Raw genomic sequence first — 20,207 nt, 5'->3', positions numbered from 1 at the left:
TGTTTATTTTGTATATGAACTAGTGTTAACTATTAAATTTATTAAAATGGTACAATTAATTTAATCACATAGGTAAAGTAAAAAATAATTTTTGAAACACAACAAGTTCAAGTATTGTTTACATTTTTTTAAATTTAAAACCAATACTCTACAACCTGGTTAAGTTAGGTTCGGTCATGGGCAAGAAGTTAGATGAGCAAAATTCGCTAATTCAAAAAAATACAATTTCGCATTTCCTGTGTTTTGATCGTCTAGGAGAATGAGGTTTTCGATTTTTAATCAAAAAGTATGTCATATTTTAGTTGTAATTATCTTACTTTTATCTTCCTAGTTGAAGTAGTGTCACTGGACACCTCCTTCTTTCACTTCGTCCTGCCACTGTAAAATATTCAACAAATTTACTCATTTTTTTTTAAATATTATTGATTGTAAACATATTTTTAAATAATAAAAATATATCTTATTAAAAATAGGATCGGCGCCACTTATATAGATAATTTACACCGAAATTTAAATTGCAGCCTGTACTAAAATGTCGTCACAGCAGAATTGTAATACTGTAAAAAAACAATTAATCAAACAAAAGACACATAGTGGTAAAAAGTAATCCGTTCCGAACACGTTTTGTTAATTTTAATGATAACGTGTAATAAGGTTTTTGTTATTGTCTACCGGCTACCCTATTAAGTCTTGATGTTCTTTTTTTTTACACGTTAATTGAAACGCCTTGACATTTTTGACAGATATGCAACACAACCAACAGCAGAGCGACCGCGCGCTCTGACGGACAGATAGCGCTGAACGTTTGAACTTTCCCGTGGACGGTCAACGGCCAACCGCGTTATCACCGCCGGACGTCGTGTAACGTAACACCGTTAGTATTTCACACTGTAAAACATCAACCAATGAAGAAGCCACGGGTATTGTACTTTGATAGTAAAATGTAATAATATACCTATATAGTATAAATTGTGATTGTATGTTATTTTACATTATTCTCGACGTGCTGCGATTGGTTTTTTTTAAACTTTGGTCAGTTATCTGTAGTTAGTCGGGCCGGCGGTTCGACGTTGTGCTTACTGCTTAACGTAAAGTTTATGTAATTTAAAAAAAAATAATAATATTGTTTTTAAAAAAAAATTGATGGCCGTTCGTGTTTTTGGCCGCCGTTATCGTTTCTGTTGTTTTGTGCTAAATTCGACACCTGTACTTTGATATTATCCACAAATATAAGTATTATTATAAATGCGTGCGGTCGACGCGGTTTTACTTGGTAATGGGACATTCGGAAAGCAAACCAGGTAATAACCACACTATTATTATTGATGATGGGTAAACATTATTTTTTTAAAAATCTGGCCCAACAACGTCGCGTTTGTATGGATTCAATCGAATGGCTAGGTTTTCTATCCGTGATAAATGTATATATTTAGATAAACTTTGTACATGACTCGTATTGACTGGCACGACGATGATGAGATTTTTTTATCGTTCTCAACATTAGCCGTTTGCCACTTGGGCTGCTAGCCAAAATGTTTGTACCTCCCTTCCCGGGCAAAAGGCCATCAAGCCAAATAATTGTGTATAAAACCCCGCTATGTATAAGTACTTATGTATACTTGGTTAAAACTAAATTATTGTTCTTAAATTACACTTTAGTAATAGGTATCATGTTTTTTCAATAATAAATTACTTAAATTGTTTTTCTATATTATGTCCGTTCATCGTTTGTCTTTTGGGTTTCAGTGATAACCTAATTGAGTTGTTCTCGTTTGAAAATAGTGAAAAAAACGACCTAAACTATTTTTCACTCGACTAATATAATAAGTTTACTTTTGTACAGAAAATTAATCCAATTTTTTATTATTGTTTGTATATTTTAATTGTTCTGAATAAAAAACAGACATTGAAAAACGTGAAAGTCGTTAGTCACTTTTTCCCCAAAATGGCGACGATTTTGTAGCATATTTTTATTATTTTTTCCTGCCAACGGGTATTACTCGAGTCGAGATATTTATTATTAAATATTTTTTTTCCCTTGTGATATTTTACTTCTTTTATCGATCATTAAAATTGACAAATATAATACTCTGTTGATTAAATTTTAATAATATGAACCCACAAAAAATGCTCGGTTGAACGACTGAAATTCGGCACGAATTTGATTTACCAAGGTTTTGTCGTGGTCTAAACAATAATAATTACAGTATTATAGTCTAAAAATATTTGAATATAATACTATTCAAAAAACGACATACTGGACCCATGACCTGACCGTGGCCTCTGCATTAGGTTTAAAGTTCTTCGGTGCCTATTACCGTTTAAATGTATTACAATTATATTATGTTAAATCAGTGCAATTTTTTTATTATATAGTATAAACAATTTTTTTTAAACTTTGCGATCACGTGGGGGTTAGGTTAAGGTACCGCAAACATGTGTCTTTGTGAACGTTTTATTTATGTATAATCTGACAAAATTTTAATTGTTTTGTATATTGACAACACCAGTTAACGTTGTTGTTAGCTGTGACTAACTAATGTTATCACTTATCACTAATCATTGCACATATGATGCTAATTGTATTGTGGTAAAATATTAGTTAATAATTACTTTACCAAGTATTACTTAATAATTAAATACTTTTTTTAGTTATTAAAAATATTTTTATTTAATATTTGTTATCGCCATTTTTGTACCTGTCCTAATCTTCTTACTTATAGACATTAAACAAAATAATTGTATGGAAAATATTAATAAAATAAAATTAACATTCTTTTAAGGTTATACATCCAAAATGACAACATTAGATATAATCTCATATCAACTTTATTGGACCTTCTCGCGTATAACTTTAATCTTAGTTTTTTTTGTGCCACGCTTATACTGTTCCAACTTTATGTTTACACAAATGAGTAGTTCATGTTCTTGTAACAAAGATGCCGCTAGGTGTTTTTTATTTTGTTCGTTTTTTATTATTATTCATATTATCATAATATTATAAAACATGTTTTTTTTAATGGTGTTGCCTACTAGCTGTAATGTAAAAATGTGGGACTTGAATTTTAAACCGTTTCTTTTAAACCTAAACTCTTAATGTTATACGAAACACATGAATGAAATACCACGTCGGACGTCCTAATTATGGGCAATTAAATTCCGTTTAAGGTACTACCCACCAAAATGGTCAAACGATTATTCATCTTAACGCTAGATAAATATACAATTATTTTTTTGAGTACAAAAAGATTCCAAAAGCGTTTTCCACGAATCATCCTGAATAATCTACTCAACATTTTCTACGCCTTCGCGATGACATTATTATTATTAGATGTGCCGGCCACCAACCGCAGCTCTACTTGATTCTTTTTAATTGTAATATTTCACCGCCACACACCTTGCAAGCATTACTGACTCACAATTTATAATCATATCATAGCTAAGCCCGTTTTGTGGCAGGAGCACTGCCCATCAGGTGTACATTTTTTAACACACTATCCGATTTATTAAAATAATTATACAATTGTTACTTACATTTCTTTTTAAATAGCCAAAATCTTTACATAACTACATGTAGTTAAGTTGGATACTTAATATTCGGCGATAACTACTGAATTAATCATACAAACCGTTCCTCGTTTATTCATTTTATGGGTTGTAAAAATAATTCAAATTAAATTTCAAAATATTGGCCGGTTACTAAATATGTACAGTCGCAGATGTTTGATACATCTCGTGTTATGATACTTTTTAGTAACAGCTTTCTTTGTTATTTACGACATTTATTTGATTTGTGTAAAATTTGATTTCTCAAGGAAAATTGGAAACGTATGAACCTCGGCTTTAATTTTTTAATATATCACCAATATCCCGGGGGGGGGGGGGCAAGTGCCCTTTGGTTACTCGTTATATTTTGTATTAATGAACTTTCGAGCAATTCAAGTCCACCCTCTCTTTTCCTTTTTTTTAGGTATGGTTCGATTTCACTATAATTTTACTAAGGCAATAAAGATGATTATAGATAATAATTTCAAATACACACTCGAGTTGTTATTATTGAAATATATATATATATAATATATCGCGTGAAAATCGTTTTCAAGACTAAAAATAATCGGAACCGGTTTTTTTTTTTTTGTAGACCGTCATAATCTTGAATCTTGTGTTTTGTTCGGTATACATACGACCTTGCACCAGTGCAATTATCACCAACGACACAATTATTATTATACAATTTTCCTTGCGTGTGTAATTTTCGTATCGCGTTCGATGTAAAAAAAAAAATAGTAATAATATCGTGGATCAAAATTCGTACTATGCTTCTTCTGTTTTTCAGCTACTAGTAGGAAATTTGTTTGATCAATAATTGTTTTATACATTATTATTTATTATTTCGATGGCCCCGCGAACCCGGAGCGGCGGCGTGACCACGGGATGTCTTCCATTCTCCAGCAACCGTTTGGTCAACGCTTTTGTAAGAAAAACCACCCGGGCCAAGTCCGTACTCTTGGCTGCTGCTGCTGCCGGTAAGTCTTAACTCAAATTACTACCTACTCGTGTATTATGCTGATTTAAATAATTCGACTGGCGCAGCTGCTGTCCATCTAACCGTTGCGGTCCGTTTAGCACATAAAAATCACCGGGCCCAAATGGCTATCGGTCGTGTTTGCTTTCATATTATTATTATACACACTATATTATAACGCCGAGAGCACTTGAACACGGCCGAAATGTCTGATTTACACGGTTGACCACAAACACAGCCACAGCAACAATAAGGTTATACGGCATTACACAGTCTGTGTGTATCGGTTGAGGCCACACGGAGTGGCGCGCGCCATTGTGTTCCAAGCAGTGCGGAGACTGGAGCAAGGCCCTACCGCGATAACGGCAATGAAAAAATAAATTGATCTTTTTTTTTTGGGAACTGGTCAACGCGGTCTGGTTTAATGTTAATAGCCGTGGCGATGGTCAGTTTTGGCGGACATCTGCCACTTTCTGCCCTCTAATAGGTCTCCAAAGTGGATGCAAAAATTAATTTTCGCAAACAATCCCCAAGCGGTTTCCACCAACGTGGATTCACTGGTGTATTAGTGATTCGCTGTGTACCCATAAACTTTTATGAGCTTTTTTTTATTGCAAAACCCGATTAGAGGTAGACACAATGGGCGAATGGTGCAAACCGCTCTCTCGCGTAGGAGTGCACATCCTTATCTAATAAAACGATTTTAACAGCCGGTCACTTTGTGGTCAGTTTTTCGGCCGGTATACAATATATTGCATATTGCGATAGTGCAATTTGGTAAAAGGTGCACATCTGTTTGCCCAAGTGGTCTTTATCCATTATTTCGTCAAAGTGGCGATATGCGCCAAATTTCCCCTTTGTTAAATTTAAAAAATAGATTGTATGTTGAAAATTTTAATTTTAAACGGTTTGCCATTTTTCCTTTGTGATCCTTTCTCGCGCATATGGTCATACGTGTATTATTAACGTATCTATTTCTATACTGTATTTCCGGGATAGCTATTTTTTATTTAAAATAAGTTTTAATTGTCGAAAACATTGTAGATAGCTTTTTTAAAACTTTTCCTGTTCTTTTTTGGCCATTAGCTTCTTATAATATTGTTTGGTTTTAAAAAATAATAATGCAGTTACATTTATTATAACAGCGGTTGTCCTTTCGATGGGAAATGTTTAGCAAAATATATTATGTAAAATTAAAGTACAGTCGAAAACTTTAAAGTTTGGCCGTTCATATCGGTAAAACGCATATACTCGTATGTGTGTCTTACATAAATAATTTGAATAAGTGTCCGCGTTTTAGTGATCGTTATAACTTATACAGCGTTGAGTTTTAATAATGTGGACTTATAAGGGAGTTCTGCGACGAATATAATTAGACACCGTTCGTTGACCGCTGTGTATTCATTGTTTGCAATGAGCATGGGATTTTGATTTTTTTAGTGTTTAAAATAGTCGGTTTTTTATTTCGCGTAACACGTCTATAACGATTTACCTGTTTCTAAATTTTAAAAAGCGATATTATTAAATTTATCTTCGGCCAGATCGTCAAAACCTTGTGCAAACTAAATATACTTTTTTGACAGAACACCGGTCTCGTCAGTTCTGTATAATTTTACGATAGGCATCAATTTTTTTTTTTTGTTTGAGTGGAATCTAGTTTGCAGCAGGCTTTTATCTTATAAATAAAATGCAAGCGGTGGTGCTCGGTCTGGCGGGCCAAAGGAAAAAACCAAATCCAGTTTAAAGCCGAGGGGGCCGTCGTGTGTGTACAGTCGTTGCAGCTGTTGTCGCGTACAACAGCACATTATCTTAATGCCCGTATAAAAATGAGAGCTCGCGCACGCTAGAAAGGATCCGTCGACCGGAACAGGATTTTGAAAAAAAAAATAAAGTAAAGGAAGAACAACCCCTCTTCCTTTCCAAAGTATCAAGTAAGGGGAGATGCCGCCGGCGTAGAGCAACAAGACTATTCGACAGGTAAGTTCCGGTGCTCGGTCACCGCCCCCCAAGTGTTTACAGCCCGTAAGACCACTCGGGTTAGATACTATTGTTCAATTTCTATTCATATGAATATTATATCTATATCGATGGCGTAGTGCACAAATGTCATATAAGTGCACTTTTTTGAGGAAATCGAGTTAAGTTTATAGAAATAGATACCTACAAGTTGTGTACAATTAATATTGGAAGACAGAGACTCGTGGTTTAACTACGTTAGTAGATTTGGAATATAATTAAAAACATATATTGATATGACATTATGAATTTTCGAACACCTGTACTGATCTGTACTAACGATATTGTGCATACAAATTTAGATCTATACATAAATTATCGATAGTTAATTTTTTTTGTTATATGGAATTGGTATAGAGTATAGACACGGTCATGGTGTTGTAGCTTGAGCAAGATGAACGTATAATAATAATAATCAAAAAATAATAAGTCTTTTTTCCGTGCATGTATTTAATATTATATTATGGACATTCCGGTTTTCGGTGGTGCTCTCCTCGTGGTCACGCTTTCCACATAACTATATACCTCTTCGGTTGGTTGGCGGCACGAACGTGCGGCCACAGCTGGCCACGGACTTAACAATCGAAGAAGAACGGCAATGGTATATGAGAAATATGTGTGTCCCGATTATTTACATTTAATTATGTATAGAGTATCTCATAATATATCGGGTGAACGCCCAACTATGACCCAGCAAATCTCTCCGGAAAATGTTATTAATTCTTTGTTGACAGAACATGATGCTAATTTTGTTATAATTTCTACAAGAAATGACCCTCCCCCTCTTAAATTAACTAGGTTCGACTGATAGATATTGCAAACTAGTAGGCCATAGGGTAAGAGAAGATGGGTAAGAGTAATTTTTTACTTTTTTTTTTTTTTAAATTGTTTGTGTACAGAATTGAGCAATATTTAAATACGATAAAAATAAAAATAATAGACAATTTGACGAATAATTATAGATTTTTTCTTCGTAAATAAAATTATTTAAAGCTCGATTGATAAAACATACCGTTAATAACAAATAAATAGTGATGACGGAAAAAAATATCAATGTTTTCAAAAAGTTTGTTATCAAGACGTGTATTTTTAAATTTATGACGGGATATCGTTTAAAATATAATAACAAACAAAATATTGTTCAAATACTATCATAACATATGAAATATAAAAAAATATTTAAAAACAAAAACTATTAGATAACGATTTGTTGCCTAATTTTTCCATAAATAGTTGAATAACAAATGATTGAATAAACGATATTTTTTTACTTATCGTTTCAAAAATGGTTTGAATAATGCCCAACTCTAATCTGGGCCGTATAGCTTTAGCCCAACATCATCCACAATTCACGAAACCGTGTAATCGCGTAAGCAGTGAGAATGGGATGTTACTAATTATTATTCAACTACAGTAATAATAGTAATAATTATAATTGTATAGCTTTTTGCTCCGGACTATGGGAAAATACTTTTGAAATACCCGACAACAGAAATGTGTCCTTTGTCCGTCCGGTTTCGTTGTATTCACGGTTCGACATGGAATGTTGTACTTAATATAATTAATCTAGTACCTGTTTATAACGTATACCGTTTAAAAAATAATATGGGTATATACTGTTTTTAATCTTATTATTACTCCACTATCATACTATAAAAATAATATCAAAACGCAACGTTAATAATAATTAAAACGGGGCGTAACGATACAATACCCGACTGTGTTGTTTTTCAAGCTGACGGAAGATTTAAATTGTATATTATAGTTAACAGTTATGTATGCACATTGTCTTAAGGTTATGGGAATGTCCAGCTAAACACACGGGATATTCTCACCCATAATGTAAATTGTAATACCTAACATAAATTATGTAATAATATGTATAAAATTATATTTTACCTGGTAAGGAAAATTATGGTATAGAATGCATTTTGAGAAATGCATCAGCTATACCGTGTAAAAATTATATAATATTGCCGGTTGAATTAAGTATAGTGGACATTCTACATTTCATCATAATTTAGGCTTTACTTTTCTTAAAATTATTTTTACATGTTTTGACTATACTTTTAAAGAAATTTGGCATTGTTTAATCCATTTGCTGTGAAATAGTATTAATTTTTGTGATTAATGAAAAATAAATAATTATTGTCGTTTGTCTTTCGGTTTTGTATTTCATCAATTAATTAAAGTATGAACAAAGTATTTTATAGTATTTTGATTATAATCATAAATTGTATTTTTGATTACTTAATGGGCAAGATGACTAATCACTACAATTACAAACATACAATTATTACAGAAATATAATCAATGTATTATGTAAATAAAAATGCATTATCTAAAACAATTTCTTATACAAATACAGACAAAGAGAACATAAAACATAATATTATTTACTTATTTGCTAGAATGACTCAATGTAAATCCCGTTCACTTTCACTGAACTTAAATAAAATAATAAAATATGTTAGCGATAGGGTAAAAAATAGTCCCGGAGTTTATCTAGTCAGTCTCTGATACAATATCTCATAGTAAAAGTTGTTGAATCAAAAGGGTGTAAGTGAAATTTATAAGAAATTTTACAGGTTGCAAAATAAAAGTACTTTCTTTTATGTTTCCTGATGGGCGATATTTATTAGTTTTCTTCAATATCTCTCTCAATAACTGATGAAACGTTATAATTTATAAACAAACTCAGTCAGACAATTATTGTGTGTTTAAAACGTGTCTTTAAAAATAATGTCACTTATGAACCTTTGGTGGTTATCACTTCGCTTATAACTAAGCATACAATATTTGCTTAATTGCAGTAATTACACAAAAATATAGAAAATTAAATTAGGCTGACAAAGTATTAGCAAAATCTTAAGTTTTAGATTCGTATATTTTATAGTGTTATTTTTATGTATTATAAAATATAATATAAAATTAAAATGTATCCTAGAATGAGTGTAATTAGTTACTACGAGTCAATCAGTCATTAATATATTAAATGATTATGTAGGACTTTTGTGATATACAAGGCTATAAAAAAAAAAGCTTTGGAATTATGTGGTTTTAATTACGATCCCTTCGACGGCACCCACGCCGGAAGTGATCGCGTGTATAAAAGAGGGAATTTGCCTCTTTTAACAATAATCTAATAACAATAACTCTGGGGGTTAAATAATCGAGGAGGGTAACGATAAGTGTGACAAAATCCTCGCCGGTCGGGCTAGTAAAAAACAAAAAAAAAATAATAATAAAAAATTGGTGTCGTTGCAAAAATATGTCCCCTTTTGCGACCATTGCACCCTGTCAATCTAAACACTACTGTTCACTCACAGTCGATACACCCCTCAGGTTTTCCGGATATTCGTAAAACGACATCAAAGCTCGGTTTCTCGTATAACGCGAACGTGGAAGTACATAATATAGATTTTTAGTCGAGATATTATAATATAGTTTATTTTCGCCGGTGGCTGGTACGGTTGTGCGACACGAATAAAACTAGCATAATATTATATTATTAATAATAACTTTGTACACGACTTTAATCATCTTCGGACTAGTTGACTCAGGTTTTAGTTTCAACGATTCGTTTGATATCAGATAGTACACGGTAGAGCTGTACTAAAAACAAAAAAACTTGTCTTGGATTGTTGTTAGTTGAATGTCGAAGATGGGGGTGGTTTCTTTGAGATGAGAAATGGGAACTATAAGAGTAAAAGTGACAAATTTTTAATCATATAATACACAATATATGTATGTATCAATCTCGTTTTCTAACTGTATTCGTTTTAAAAAATTGTCATCAATTTTCGAGAGAGATATTGAAGAAAACCAAGGTACATCATCCATAAGCAAACTTAGAAGAGATAATTTTCATTTTGCCCTCCTGTGAAATTATATTGCTGTCACTTATACCTTTTTGATTCTCACCGCTTCAAATTCGGATGAAATTGATCCCTCGTTATTTTTGTTTTTCAAATCTGCTAGATATTGTCGAAAATTTCTGTGCACACTGCTGTACATAGCAGACAGCTCCGCTATTATATCGTCTTTTGTGCAATGTATAGGAATACTAAAAATATATACATGACTGCACCGTTTTTTTTTTTGGCCAACTGGATGCGATCCCTCTGACTGCGCTCGTGAGAGGTACAACATCTGGCGTAGTCATACGGCGGCGCTCACAGGGGAGATATCGCATTTACGTATAATGTAATATATATAAGTATGAAAAGCCTCTAGAAATGTTCTATAATAATTACGAAAAAGTACCCCTACTAAGCAACTGTTGCTCACACATGTTAAAGGGGAGTATCGAGAATACAATGATTTTTGGCTGCCCAAACATGCATACAAGCACCGAACGAATATAATATTATTATTATACTCGTCCGGGAGAAGTTTTAAAATAAACTTGTTGCCCTCGCCAAACAAAAATAGTAATGCACAAGTCAAAAACCGAACCGGTCTTTGAACTTTGTTAGTATATTAGTGCCCTGAGTCATTGAAGTAAATTCACGGGGGGCCTGCACATCTTTTGGATATTAGGCTTTCTTCAGACTCCAGTGAATACACAATCAATCAAGTTTAAGAGTAATGTATGTATGAGTGTATTTATAATATTATGCTTGACAATATACCATCAGTATTTAAATATATATATACTTTTAAGTAATTACATTACATTATTACAAATGTTTTAAATAAAATATGATTGACATAAATTTACAATTTAGGGTTATAATTGTACGTCTAAGTATAGAAGTATGTATTTTAAGCAAACCATTTGTAAACTAACTCGAGTAAACAACTTTTATATGGCTAGAATAACGTTTTTTTTTTTTTATAATTCGAATTATGTGGTACCATTCTAGTTAAAATTATTATTAAGATAATGATATTATTTTTAATATTTCTGCTAACAGATGATTTTTGAATTTTTCGTTAGAATGTATAAACCCAATAATGACAATGCTGACCAACAGGCGTCGAAAATCGCCATTCCCGTGGGATAATTTTTCCAGTGTTTCGTAAATCTTTTTTAATAATAATAATAAAAGAATGATAATTTTTAACGCATTCATCATTCACGTGTACATTTTTTTTTATGTGATTAGTTCTTGCCCCCCACGAAAACAGTCGATTCGTTGACATGAGAACTCACTTCTCACTCCTAACTGTTTTGTTTTTGTGATTAAACCACATTAGTTATACGTGATAGGAAACTTATAATAGGGGAGGGGGCGACAAAATCATATTATGTTCAGAAAAAAATGTTTGGGCAAATACATATTCAATATTGTATTACATAGACCGTATACAATCACAACAAGCGCTACACGTATATTGGGTGCTACTGCTCGGGGTGTGTATAGCTTGATGAACACAATTCTATTTGACTTTGTCGTTTAATAAGTCAACGTATGGTCGTCTTTCTTGCGCTTATGGTTAAATGTGTCGTTTAATGACATTTGTTCGATCCCATTTCCGATTGCTCGTTCGATCCGCGTTTGTTACCTGTGCCATCTGTCAAGGGACGTCTTATATACCTATGCGGCCAACAGTTGTTTCATTTCCACCATATGGGTAGTGTGTATGTCTTGTTAAACATATTATGGATCATCAGTAAATGGCTAGTTTTTTTTTTTTTTAATTCACGGACCGTCTCAGTTATATCTAAAAAAAAGGACGCAACTTTGCAATATGTATAGAAGAAAATATACAACTAATTTCCGACTTTTAAGTTATTAGATTTTTAGCTTCTATGTTTTATAAAGTCATTAACGCAACACCGGGAAGAGAAAATGAACGATGAACACGTCTGATAGCTTTGTCTGACCGCCCACGATTATAATATTAAAATAGCGTTTTCACTATTATGTTAAAACCCGTTCAGAAAATGCGTTGTGTGTTATTAAAGGAATTTGTGTGATTATTATGACCATAATAATTACCATTATTACCATTCTATGTATTATCTTATATTATATAACATACATTTTTTTTCAAAAACGTCTTTTTTTTTGTTTCAGTCCCTTTGTCTCTCTTTATACAAAACCAAAACCGATAAATAAGTTAACATTTTAAAGATTAAGTTCACCGCTTGGGAGTAATCGTTAATTCATAGCTTTTCAAAAGTCGAAGTTGAAGTTAAAGTATTCTTGTCCTAAGAGGTCAAAATTACGATAAGACGTCCTGTTCGTCCTAAGACGAATGAATAACTCTTGTCTAATTATGTAGTTTTTTTTACTAAAACAAAAAAACGTTATGAGAACCAAAAGAGTACAAGTGATATTTTGTCAAAAAATATTTGTCTACTGAAGATGTCAAACCTAAAAATGTGTTAAATATCACTCGTATCCTTTTGCTTTGTACCACTTAATTTCAAGTAGATACTTAGTGTTACCATATTATTTATTTATTTTTTTGTAAGTTAAGTATTTTGCCCATTTCCGACTAGGATCTGGTCAATATATGATATGGGTTCAAAACGCCATTCCAATCTTATATGACGTTACCCGTTACCGTGATCCTTTATTATATTATAATATATAGAACCCAAAGCACTCTCGCTTTGAAAAATGCATATTATATTTATTAATAAATTAAGATGATACCCTTTTGCCCATTGTGTCGGTGGCACGCGTTACACGGCTGGTTTTCTTAATAATAACGACAGTACAGACCCAATATACGATGGTGATAATATAATGTTATAATGTATGTATATATAAGTATCGGACGTGCCGGTAAAGGGTTATATGGTGTATATTATTGTATTAAGTGTTCAAGTCTGCGGCGGCTGATGGGGAGCAGATGTGATTTGCGCAGGACGCGTGGCCCCGCACATTATACAAGAAAACAACTGCCTCGGCAAGCTGCTCCTGCCGGTAATAATTATCTTTTCCCGGATAAACACACGGTAAAAATCGGACGAGGCGATACCAGCCGTTCGACGGCGATCCGAGATGGAGCAGCTGTTCCCTACGGTTTATAGTCGCATTATGTAGAGAGACGGTAGCCGGCAGGGAAGAGTCGGGACCCGCGGGGGTATGGGCACGCGTGTCGGAGGTCCCGGTCGCGTGCCTGGTGTTTCCCGCATCTGCCCGTATAACATAAACGAGTCCCCTCCACCATCGGCATCCGACACCGAGGCAACACCGTCGACCTGGCTGTTGTCACCTGGCCCCCCGAGTCCTGTGAATGTATAGGTAGGTGCTACCCGGTCAGCTGTTCTCTGTGTCCTTTGTGCGGCAGACGGAGGATTTCCCCCGGGCGGAGGCTGAGTCTTTGGCTCGGGGTCTTGCTCAAAGATTCTCACGATTGCGCAACACAATAGGACCACGGACGGAGAAAGACCTTAGCCCGAGATCACCGTTACGGCTCGTCGTTGTTGTTGTTGTTGTTGTGATTTTTCTCTAAGGTGTATTCCACGGAGGGACTATAACAGGTCCCGGCGATCATATGATCGACAAAGAAGCACAACAGCTGATCCGCTGAATCGCCAGAGAAATCCGTGTGAATCATTATGTACATGACGGTCGTAAACACGTATATGCATTGGGTATGCATTGCACGACGGATATTATCTTTGCTCGCCGATGAAAACCAAGTATTCCACAAATCGCTGTTGCCGATCCCGGGAACCGAAAAATCCAAGGTGCGGTTTTGCGAACAAAACACTCGGTAACCGCAGATTGTTTGAAGAAAAAAAAAATGAAATGAAACCACTCTGACCGCACGCTCGGGCTGCGAGCCAACCGATGGAATAGATAGAAGGCGCACGATATATTATTATTTAGCCCAAGTGGAAAACCGAGACTTTGCTAGACGAATCCGAGCGGCGTCGGATAACGGGAGAAGGACGACCTATCGTCCAAGTATTGCACAAATGACAAAAGGATTGCCGTGCAAAGAATCGGCGAACGGGTGTGTCGATACGCGCGTGTAAGGGTTGTTGCCCCGGTTTGTATTTATAAAGAGTTGTAAAAAGGGGGTATGGAAAGAGTAGCACAATGCCCGGCTAAAGGGTCGTAGAACGATTGGCGCCGTTATCGATTTGTGCCGGAAAGAAAGGTGTTTGCAATCAAAAGGATGCATTTGTTAACCAAACGGGGAAGGGTTGTGCCAAAAGATGAGCGGACGGCTACCGCGTTCCAGCTGTCCTAAAAGCAATATATAACACCTTAACCCTTGCTGCGGTTGTAAGAGCTCTTTAGCAGACGTCTACACCGACTATAGTCTTGCCGGACGGAGCTGACAATAACCGGGTTAAAAAAAATAAAAAGCACTTATTTGTTGGTATACACCAAATATTTACTAGGTTGTTTGGGTTTTTTTTGCTAACTTTGCTATGGACTGCGTCAAGTAGTTGGGCAATATTTTTTTACAAATAAATTTAACATTTTTAAACGGTTTTTTTTTTTTTGGGATACACTGCATGGCGACGACCGCAATGCGTAATAGTCAATCGATGCACATTCCGACACCAAAGCCAGTGACGTTTATTTTATTTTTTTATTGTTGTCGTTGTGCCGATCTAATACTATTCTAGAAGTCGCAGTTAACAGCTGCTGCTGCTGTTGCTGCTGCTCTGTTACCGTTGCTGACAGTGAACGCTATTCGTTCCTACGCCCAAGACTGCAACTAGCCTAAATATAAACCCACACGTCCAACGCGCGTTATATCGTCGCAACCTGCATGACAGTATAATAATATTATTATACACCATTATTGTACAGAATTTGATGATATTATATTGTACATTATACATTTTCGAATGCCACGCGTCTTTGTCGATCGGTAACAGGATGATATTTGTACAGCCTAGCAAGATAAATTTATAAAGGATTAATTAACGACATAGTCACGTCATAAGTCCCAACTAATTACCGAGTCGACATTTTTTTGCCACTTAATTTCGCGCAAATGAACAACATAATTACTGTCCCATAGGCTTTAATCCAAAAGTAATGTTATATCAAATGTAATAATAATTAGTGACTCCGGCCTCGTATAGTTGAAACTATGACTAACTAAAAGTAAATAAATTAGAAAGTATTAGTGTATTATTAGGATTTTACAAGTAATTAACCAAACTTTTTTTTTTTTGAATATCGAGTCGTTAAAAAAATACTAATAAAATGTCGATTATAGTAAATATATAAAATAGTATGTATATTGTATATTTAATATAATTATATTAATAGCTACATATTACATAATATTTTATGTATCCGTAAAATATAACATTTTATTATTTTTCAAGTTGGTATGACGTTTTACAAATAAATAATTATTTCCAATATCATTATCGACATTACTTGCAAGGTTAAAACGAGTCAATCATGATTTCGTTTCGGGTTTTTTATTTTAATGAAATGTCCACTAATTAGTAACTAAACTTGTAATTACAAGTCTTGATTCCAATCATTAAAATCTAGAAAAGTTTTACCAAGGTAGACAGTTTTGTATACACCACCAGTTTACTATTATAAATCAATGTGTTAGCCAATGTGAGTGCAGCTATTTATTTGTAAAACCAACGAAGGTTAATCATATTAAATTATTTATTTATATATATAACTGTTTATGTAGACAACATTATTATTAGTGTTTTTAACTTATTTTTGAGCGACTTCTCATTTACAGTTAAAACTCCGTCCGAACCTTGTTTCAACTAATTAGTTAGTTTTCATATAATGTACCATTAATGAAGATTATAGTTACATATATACTGGGTTATGACACTCATTGGGTGTTGTTACATGAACCGTTATCAGACATGGCCGTTGCCTCGGTGAACACTTTTCTTGTGTTATTTTTATATTATACAAATTAATGTTATCGTAATATTCTTCTCGTCGTATAATTCTTTGACATGTAAAGTGAATAGCGCACTATATGACGTCACAAAGGCGACACGGCATTTGTATGATAAATTTGTCGAACTGGTTATGTTCTTGCGTAATACAATTTATGATAGAATTTTAATTTATTTTAATCACCCAGTTATATCTGACATATGTTTAAATGTATTTGGTGAAACTGCTTGGAATAATATTGAACAGATAATTTTTGTTGGAGGAAGGGGAGGGAGTTATCGCAGCCGTAGTAAATGAGAAAATGTTTAGGACCGTTGGAATTAAGGTTGTTGTTTAGGATTAAATAATTAGTTTATGTTAGGTTAGGTTAGTTTGGTAGTAAAAACAGATAGCCTCCCGGATTTAGTGATTAAAAAAGAAAAAGTATTTTTGAGATAGGATTAAACCTTTTGAATTTGTTAAGGAAAAACTTATCATTTTCACCTGACTAAAGTTAGAATCTCCTCTCTCCTCAATTACAAAATCCTCCGTTGTTTGTTTGTATAATGTATTTTCAATTACTTACAGTGGTTAGGATTTTCAAGTTGTCCACTCTGGTCCTTAACATTTTTGTACTTTTATTGAACCTTTTTATGCGACTAGTGTGATGTTTTTTTTCGTATGAATAAATTAGTACATAACTTCCCTAGCGTGTTGTACGTATATTCTCATCTAGGAGAGCTCAATGGAAAATATACTACTCTCATGAACCCATCATCTCTCGAACGGTAATTTCTTGGACCGTGTTCCGGAAGACTCGACAGACTTATGTAGTGTATATGTTTGCACGTATGTGTATATATACATATTTTATTGGTATATCATTATCGTTGCGGTCTTTGGAATGCCGCCAAACAGTCTCCGTCGAAAACCGTCCCATTGTGAACGGTCCCGGGGATTTCGCACGACAGATTCACACGATCGATGTGCCCCCGAGCCAATTGCTGTCTCCCCCCCGTTTTGGTGGTCCGTGGGGGGAATCGATATACAAGCCCGCGGTCAATGTCGTGAGAATCCCAAGCCTGGCCGCCGACTCTCTCCCCGACATGCACAGGAATTGTAAGCGGAAAATACTTAAGTAGTCGTGTGTTTTTGCCCGTTTCCCACGGTCTCCGCCGCCGCCACCGATTCTGTTTTGTTTGTTTGTCTTAACCTCGACCGACTCCTCGTCTCTCATCACGTCTGTGTACGCACCGATTTTTATCCCATTAACCCCGTCGTTCGCCGCCTCCACCACAGCGACCTGCACGTGTGTCCAGGCTTATTGCTCAGAATGCCGATGGGGTGATTAAGGAGATGCCCTCGCCTCCTCCTGTTTGCTTGTTAAGCTGAGAAATAATTATATTGGCCAACAATTTCTCATTACAAAATCAACCGAGTTTGCCGTCTATTGTCATAATATATATCCAAAAAGCACAAAAACAATCATAGTTCACACTATAATACTGATCAGGTTGAACAAAGATGGTAGTACTAAGTCACTTTTCAATATTAATAGTCGTGGCCTGTAAAGTGTGCGAATATAATTTTCAAAAAAATGAATGCACTCGTATATACGATGGTATAATAAAGGTCGTAACTGATCTAGAAATTACATAGGAGTTAATTTGATTAAGGCTATTAGTTCCCCTCACAATAAGTTAGGACAAAATTACCAAATACATATGGTATAAAAATTGGCTTTTTATTAGAAGACAAATAAAATGGTAATATTAGCTTGCATTTAATATTTTACTATACGTTGTCCTTCTCCCCGTACAAAATGTGTGGACATGCCACTGGTGTTGTTGGTTAATAGCATTGGAAGATATTTGTTTCCGGTTAATTAACAATTGGTTACCCACTCCGCCGAACACCGTCGAATCCATTATGTAATTATTATTGTTTAAATAGTACTTTGACTGTACGGAAAAATAAAAAAAACGTGCCGACTGGCAAATCTTTCCGGTCGCGGTCTCTTGGTCCGTCGGTCTCTGCCGCTTGTCTCTCCTCCTACTTGTTGTTTCGTCACCGTTACCGTGACCGTTTCCGGCGGATGTGATTTATCGGGCCGTAAAAAAGAAAAAAAAACAGCCAAGAGTCTTTTGCGCGCCCGAGTTCCTTCACCTATAACTAACAGGAAGTTTGAACGCGAGACCGAAGCGCCGCTGTTGGGTAATTCTTTTTTTTTTTAATTTTTTTTTTTTTTTATAGTGTTTACTCGTGTTACGGCATTAGCTCGTGTGTAACAACTTCTGCCTGACGAGCCGCCGCCGCGGTTTCCGTTTACCGGACGTTGGTGGGCGATAATGCTCGGAGGTGCGCTCCACGTACCGAAACGACAGCCGAAGAAACCCTACATATTATAATATTAGTATTGTCGTACGCACAACTTACAGTCTAATTTCAAACGCGTTTTAAACATTTACATTAGCCGTTTGCCTGTACAACACAACGAGCGAGTCACGGTCAAAGGACCCGCGGTCGAGACAAAGGGAATTATTATTATTATCAAAACGGGGTAGCAATGGAGTTGGACACATGTTTTTAGATTGTCTATTTCCGCTGTTGTACGACCCATATTTATCTTATTTAACTTCAGTAGGATCCATATCGAGTACCTGCTAACATTAAGTTAGGAGAACTACAGTGCAACTTGCGAGGTAACCAAACGCAAAAATGTCTTTAGGAATAACTAATTTTGTTTTGTTTGTAACATATTTTAAAACGTTTAATGGAAAATTCATCGCATTGTCGATTATTTTTTTCAGTAATGTGATGTTTGCACCTGTCCATTTAGCTTTTGTTTCCCCACTTCATTCCGTACAGACCCCGACTGTGAAGGTTCCGGTCCCCTATTCGTATTGCCAGCGTCCCAAAATGTGTTCTTAAACAAATATATTTACCTTTGGGGAGCCCAGTAGCCCAGTCTAGCCCTTATGCTGTATTTTAGTATAGAAATTAGTAATAACGCAGTGACTTATTTTAACGCGAGTCACCTATATGATATAATTTTCTCAGTTTCGATTGATATTCATTTTTGTATCTAGTATGACAAAAATCACCTTTTTGACTTACAATATCGAAACTAAAATTTGTAATTTAACGCATCGATTATGTTAAATTGTATCACAGACGTCAAACGTGCGCCGGAAACGTGCCACCTTTTCCTATCGATATTTTAAAAAGAAAATAATATGAATATGAACTAAAAAAAAGATGACGTCTCATTAATTTCCATACCGTTGACGTGTTTCGTTCTAGTTAGCAATGCCAAAGGTACCCACGACGACGGCAATAATAATATAAAATGTGTGCCACGGTTCCATGTATGTTATTGTGTTGTGCTCCATTCGAAACGAATATATCTTCTCATACGTGTGAGCGCAATGATTGTTTTGGCGACATCAAAAATACTGCATTGTTCCCAAGCAGGGTCTATGTGTTGGTCCTTTTTTTTTGTAAACTTCATTTTCAATGCGACCTATAGCGAACAGCCAACAGTGATATTCTGTATGAAAAACATTTTCCGTTGTTGTTATCTGTACAGCCGCCGAACAGCTGATGGGTGTATTTTTTTTTTAATTGCCATAAATATATAGTATAATGTTATACCATAACGTGTAATATGGTGGTAGACTTAAAAAAAAACTGAACCCTTTTTTTTCCTTATCCCTTCTCAGACTGGTGTATACTAATATGTGCGCTGGCGGACCGTGGGATAACACTCGAGGAAAACACCGGATTGTCGTTACCCAACGTTTTCTCAGCCAAAGGTCAACAGGTGTAATGATAACAAGACGTATACCTACTATTATTATCGGAGGAGG

At 34.9% G+C, this 20,207-nt stretch overlaps 1 protein-coding gene across 2 annotated transcripts in view; it reads left to right on the top strand.

Moving 5' to 3' along the window:
• The first annotated feature begins 598 nt into the window (after window positions 1-598).
• Window positions 599-20,207, top strand: part of LOC126833537 (protein neuralized) — a 28,919-nt gene continuing 9,310 nt past the window's right edge. Inside the window, exon 1 of one of the 2 annotated variants that reach the window (XM_050564945.1) lies at window positions 599-1,301. In XM_050564945.1, the coding sequence (XP_050420902.1) occupies window positions 1,277-1,301 (25 nt within the window). In that variant the 5' untranslated portion in view covers window positions 599-1,276. Of the gene's footprint in view, window positions 1,302-4,316; window positions 4,527-20,207 lie in introns of those variants that run through there. The other variant, XM_050564943.1, reaches the window with a different exon arrangement.

Source organism: Adelges cooleyi, unplaced genomic scaffold (genome assembly GCF_023614345.1).
Source record: "Adelges cooleyi isolate 19-005CV unplaced genomic scaffold, UGA_ACOO_1.1 ACOO_flye_CR_arks_rails_tigmint_CR_PRNA_2, whole genome shotgun sequence".
Classification (NCBI taxonomy): Eukaryota; Metazoa; Arthropoda; class Insecta; order Hemiptera; family Adelgidae; genus Adelges; species Adelges cooleyi.
The sequence above is the reverse complement of the archived record's forward strand: the minus strand, read 5'-3'. Positions and strand labels throughout refer to the sequence as shown.